The sequence below is a fragment of the Uranotaenia lowii genome, chromosome 1 (genome assembly GCF_029784155.1).
Source record: "Uranotaenia lowii strain MFRU-FL chromosome 1, ASM2978415v1, whole genome shotgun sequence".
Lineage (NCBI taxonomy): Eukaryota > Metazoa > Arthropoda > Insecta > Diptera > Culicidae > Uranotaenia > Uranotaenia lowii.
In genome coordinates this window covers 171,863,663-171,868,991 of record NC_073691.1, presented here as the reverse complement: position 1 = coordinate 171,868,991, position 5,329 = coordinate 171,863,663, and the positions used below count along the sequence as shown (strand labels likewise).

General features: G+C 35.0%; 1 protein-coding gene across 1 annotated transcript in view; it reads right to left on the bottom strand.

Annotated features, from left to right (window-relative positions):
* LOC129751371 (rhodopsin-like) overlaps positions 1-2,744 on the bottom strand; it is a 6,926-nt gene extending 4,182 nt beyond the window's left edge. The window contains exon 1 of the mRNA XM_055746872.1: positions 1,898-2,744. Within this exon, the coding sequence (XP_055602847.1) occupies positions 1,898-2,605 (708 nt within the window). The 5' untranslated portion in view covers positions 2,606-2,744. The remainder of the gene's footprint in view (positions 1-1,897) is intronic.
* Between the last annotated feature and the right edge of the window lie 2,585 nt (positions 2,745-5,329).

Genomic DNA, 5,329 nt, shown 5'->3' with positions numbered 1-5,329 from the left:
CTTTATCTTAAAATCCTATTGAAAATCAACTTTTAACTGTTAAAACGCTGATCGGGAGCGATATAGGAATTTTATTGAACGTAATTTAGATGTAAACGTTCCACTGAATTCAATTGAAGATATTGATTTGGCTGTAGAAAATTTGACAACTTCAAATGTCAATGCTAAAGACGCTTCAGTACCCAAAGTTAAACATAAATTTAATCAGCCTTTGATCGATGATGATCTTCAGTTTTTGATACGACTGGAAAACATTCGTCAACGCCAATATCAACGAACTAGAGATCCTTATTTAAAATTTATATATTGCGACCATCAAATCAGATCAATCGTCGTTTAAATTTCATTCGTAATGAGAATTTTGCAAAAGCAGTAGAAAACAGAAAACCCTACTCAAAGCCATTTTGGAAATTAACTAAAATTCTGAAAAAGCCCCAGAAGCCAATTCCTACTTTGAAAGATGGAGATAAACTTATTTTAACTAACGCATAAAAAGTTTAAAAATTCGCCCAACAATTTGAGTCTGCTTATGATTTTAATTTAAACGTTTGAAGTCCAATTGATGCTCAACTTTCCTTAGAATTTGATGATATTCTTTCTAAGCAAAATGTATTTGAAAGTTCTTGTGAGACAAATATTGATGAAAATTAAAAATATGAATGCTCCGGGGGAAGATGGGATTTTCTATATTCTTATTAAAAAGTTGCCTGAAAGCATTTTAAGATTTTTAGTTAAAATATTCAATCAATTTTTTCACTTGGCTTATTTTCCCAATAAATGGAAAAATGCCAAAGTAACTCCAATTTTGAAACCTGGAAAAAATGCTTCAGAGCCTTCAAGCTGATGGCCGGCGGCCGTGGCCTAGAGGATATAGCGTTCCAGTCTTCTAAGCCAGAGTCCATGAGATCGAATCCCGATCACAGCACACATAGTACTCTTTCTGTGGTCTGGTGGTTATAGCATTTGTAAGATGCTAGCCATAATGTCGTGGAAAGATGTACGCCTCCCATAGAGTTAAGTAAATTAGATCTCTTAAAAGAAACATGAAGTTACTGAGATCATATATGTGTGTGTTCCTTTAAAAAAAAGCTATCGATCAATTAGTTTGCTTCCTTCTTTAAGTAAACTATGTATTTGAGAGAGTTATTTTGAATAGAATGATGATTCACATTAATCAGAATCTATTTTCCCTGATGAACAATTTGGTTTTCGTCATGGATATTCTACTACACACCAACTTTTGAGTGTAACTAATATGAATAACGCTAGCAAATCTGAAGGTTATTCAACTGGTGTTGCTCTTCTAGATATTGAAAAAGCTTTTGACAGTTTTTGGCACAAAGGTTTAGTGGATAAATTAGCTAGATTTGATTTTCCTGTATATTTCACCAAAAATATTCAAAATTATTTGACTAGCCGAACTTTGCTAGTAAGCTATCAAAATTCATGCTCTGAAAGGATACCCATTAGAGCTGGTGTCCCTCAGGGTAGTATACTTGGGCCTATTTTATACAATATTTTTTTTCTGATCTTCCTGATGTCCCAGAAGGAAAAGGTAGAAGATTATTTGCTGACGATACTTTGCTTTCAATGCTGTCAATGTCAAAAGACATACCCCTATTCAACAACTTATAACTTTTTTGACTAATAGGATACGAAGTTATGGTCTTGGACAAAGTTGTTCAACGGAAAATTTCCTTTAAAGAATTTATAAATTGATATAAAAATCATTAGCAGGTTTAAAAAAATGTTAGGAATTTTTAAAGTTTTGTTTTTTTCCGCAAAGAATAAGGTTTTAACAATCAATCTTATAATTCTTATAGCAGTCAATGTTATTTTTGAAGCAACTAGGATTTCATTCAGTAAGTACGCTTCACGATAAGAATTCGTTGCTTACCTTAACAATATACACGTAGGAATAGATGATGGTAAACAAAGGCACGTAGTACACGAAGAAAGAATACGTCAATATGTACGACTTGTGGAACCAATCATCGGTCAGATAGTCGGTTCCACAGGCGGTCATATTGCCTTCCGGAACGTATCGATTCCATCCCAGCATCGGCAGACTACCGAAGAAAACTCCAATCAACCAGCAAAGGAGTATTCGCAGGATGGCCCCGGTATTGGTCAGCGGTTTTCCGGACAGACCCTTCACGATGACGTTGTACCGATCAAGGGCGATCATAGTCATGGTCCAGATCGAGCAGCACCCGAACAGGGATCCGGTAAAGGCGTACAGATCACACATCAGCACTCCGAGGGCCCAGGTTTCAAACCAACAATTGTAGACCATGGTGAAGCCATTGGTAGACATCATCATGAAATCGGAAAGGGCCAAATTGACGACAAACAGATTGGACGGCGTCCGGAGGGATTTAGCAGTAGTGAAGATATAGATAACTACGCCATTGCCAATGACGGATACCACACTTAGCAAGAAAATCACAAATCCAATAATAGAATGCCACAGCGGGTTCATCGGTGGAAATTGATACCAGTGAGGGTCGATCAGGTGCATGATTTCCGGTGGTACTTTATCTACCACAGTCAAGTTGGAAATGGGTTGACCCCATATTCCGGAATTGGGACCGTAATACGCCATACCGAGATTGTTGAAGCTAGCACTGATCTTGAGTAGGGCTGTTCTTTGCTATCACTTTGAACTAACAGCGCTCCTATCAACTTTGAATGATTTATCACTAGCACGTAGGTACGGAGCAACACGTTCAGGACTTAGGAAACTACGGACAGTAAATGCCAAGGATGCGTCGTGTGGGCGAAATATTTAAGGTACCGCACTAGATAATTAAATTAGCAGATCTTCATGCGAGCTACGCCGAATAAGCTTTTCCAGGGATAATATTTTTCCTGGTTGACTAGGTTAGGTATGCTGGCTTTACCACGTCCCAGTGAATGTAATCCTCTTGGCTGTTACCCCCAAACATTTTCGGCGGTTATGAATGCCGGGATTAGGTTTATTATATTTTTTTTGCTTGGCTGCCCTTGGAGAGGATTTTGGGAAGCTACCGGTTCATGAACAAACGGGAAACAAAATTCTCAGTTATCAAGTTCATTACCGTTGTTTCGCACTTGTGCGTAGCTATGCTATTTTTTAGACATCTAAGATAGAAATAGATATCTGAATGATTAAATAATTCATAGAACTTGATGATACATTAACTATCAATTCACCATTTTGCACATTTATGTACAGCCAGCATTGCACCATTTTGATACCAAACTGCTTTCTGAATCCCTGTGTCTGGGATACATAACCGACAGTTTAAAATTGACGATCGCTGATAAATAAAAGCTTCATTATGAATTTGGAAAATTAAATCTTCATTCCTATAATGGATCTGAATTCTGAATCGAATATTCATTCTCAATCGGATAACTAAATCTGAATTTTTAATCAGAATTCTGAATTCTGAATCTGAATTCTAAATTTTGAATCTGAATTCTGAGTTCTGAATCTGAATTCTGAATCTGAATTCTGAATCTGAATTCTGAATCTGAATTCTGAATCTGAATTCTGAATCTGAATTCTGAATCTGAATTCTGAATCTGAATTCTGAATCTGAATTCTGAATCTGAATTCTGAATCTGAATTCTGAATCTGAATTCTGAATCTGAATTCTGAATCTGAATTCTGAATCTGAATTCTGAATCTGAATTCTGAATCTGAATTCTGAATCTGAATTCTGAATCTGAATTCTGAATCTGAATTCTGAATCTGAATTCTGAATCTGAATTCTGAATCTGAATTCTGAATCTGAATTCTGAATCTGAATTCTGAATCTGAATTCTGAATCTGAATTCTGAATCTGAATTCTGAATCTGAATTCTGAATCTGAATTCTGAATCTGAATTCTGAATCTGAATTCTGAATCTCAATTCTGAATCTGAATTCTGAATCTGAATTCTGAATCTGACTTCTGAATCTGAATTCTGAATCTGAATTCTGAATCTGAATTCTGAATTCTGAATCTGAATTCTGAATCTGAATTCTGAATCTGAATTCCAAATTTGAATTCTAAATTTGAATTTTGGATCTGAATATTAATTGTGAATCTGAATTTCGATTTTGATTTTTTTAATTCTAAATCTCAATTTCTGAATTTAAGTTTTTAAACCTTGACTACGAGGTGCACAGTTTGATAGGATTTTTTCTCGGGATTTATTCAACAGGTAACTTATTTGTATCATCTGCAACTTGAAAATTGATCAAGATAATAATGAACAGCAAAAGTTTCGTCAAAGTGTGTAAGACCAACCAGTGTCAATAGAATCTGATAAGCAATAAAACCCGCATCCAGTTATGTTTTCCGCACCAAAAATTTCCACAGAACAATCATCACAACTTACATGAAAATATTGTCTGTAATATAAAACAGGAAATAGACTATCGGTGTATTTATAGAAGAGGTTGCAGAATCTCATAGGTGCTTACTTTATAGGGTAACGGACCAATTTTGGACCGCTTTGGGAAGTGGCTATGCTATTTTCTGGAATAAAAAAGCATATGATACAATTTTCGATTGCTTTATCCGTTCATTACGAAGATCAAGGCTTTTTCTATCGAAAAATATCGTCGTTTGTTGCAATTTAACAAGATTTAAGCCTAAAAACACGTTTCTTCAATCATTACTCTGGTCAGCATTTTGGACCACCAGGTTTCTATTTTGGACCACCCTTTGGACCTATTTTGGACCACCCTTAAACTAAATAAGTTTTTTTTTTCTAAATTTTGCCACATTTCGACAGCAATTGATGCGCAATTATGCGAATTATTCAGATAATTTTGTATTTTCTCATTGTTATAGACTAATCAAGTTTTGTTTGTTCGATAAGAATAAAGTAAAAACATTAAAATTCCTGTTATATAGTGTGTTCCAAATGTTATGGAAATTCTGACAGCAGTGTTCAATACTGGCCAGTTGGCTTATCTTTAGGCTCAATTTTCAGAACGCAAATCTCCTTCAGGCGACCCAATGATAAGTTGAGAAAGTCTGAATTCAAAAATTTCGCGACATCAATTGATTCATTTTGACTTCCAAAACCTTAATGGATTTGGTTTGGGTTCAGTTCTGTAGATAGATTCAAAAAGATAAAAATGTGCGAGATTTATGCTATCTTTTTAGCCATCTAAAAGCCAGATTTTTTTTCACAAATATTCAGTTTTAGATTTGATACTAACTTTGTTGTAGGATAATTATCGTTGGAGTAATTTTCCAACAGTTTTTTTTTAAATTGCATAACCACAGGGGCTGAAAAACTAGATTTTTAGTACTTTATCGCTTGTAAAATTTACACATTTCAACTA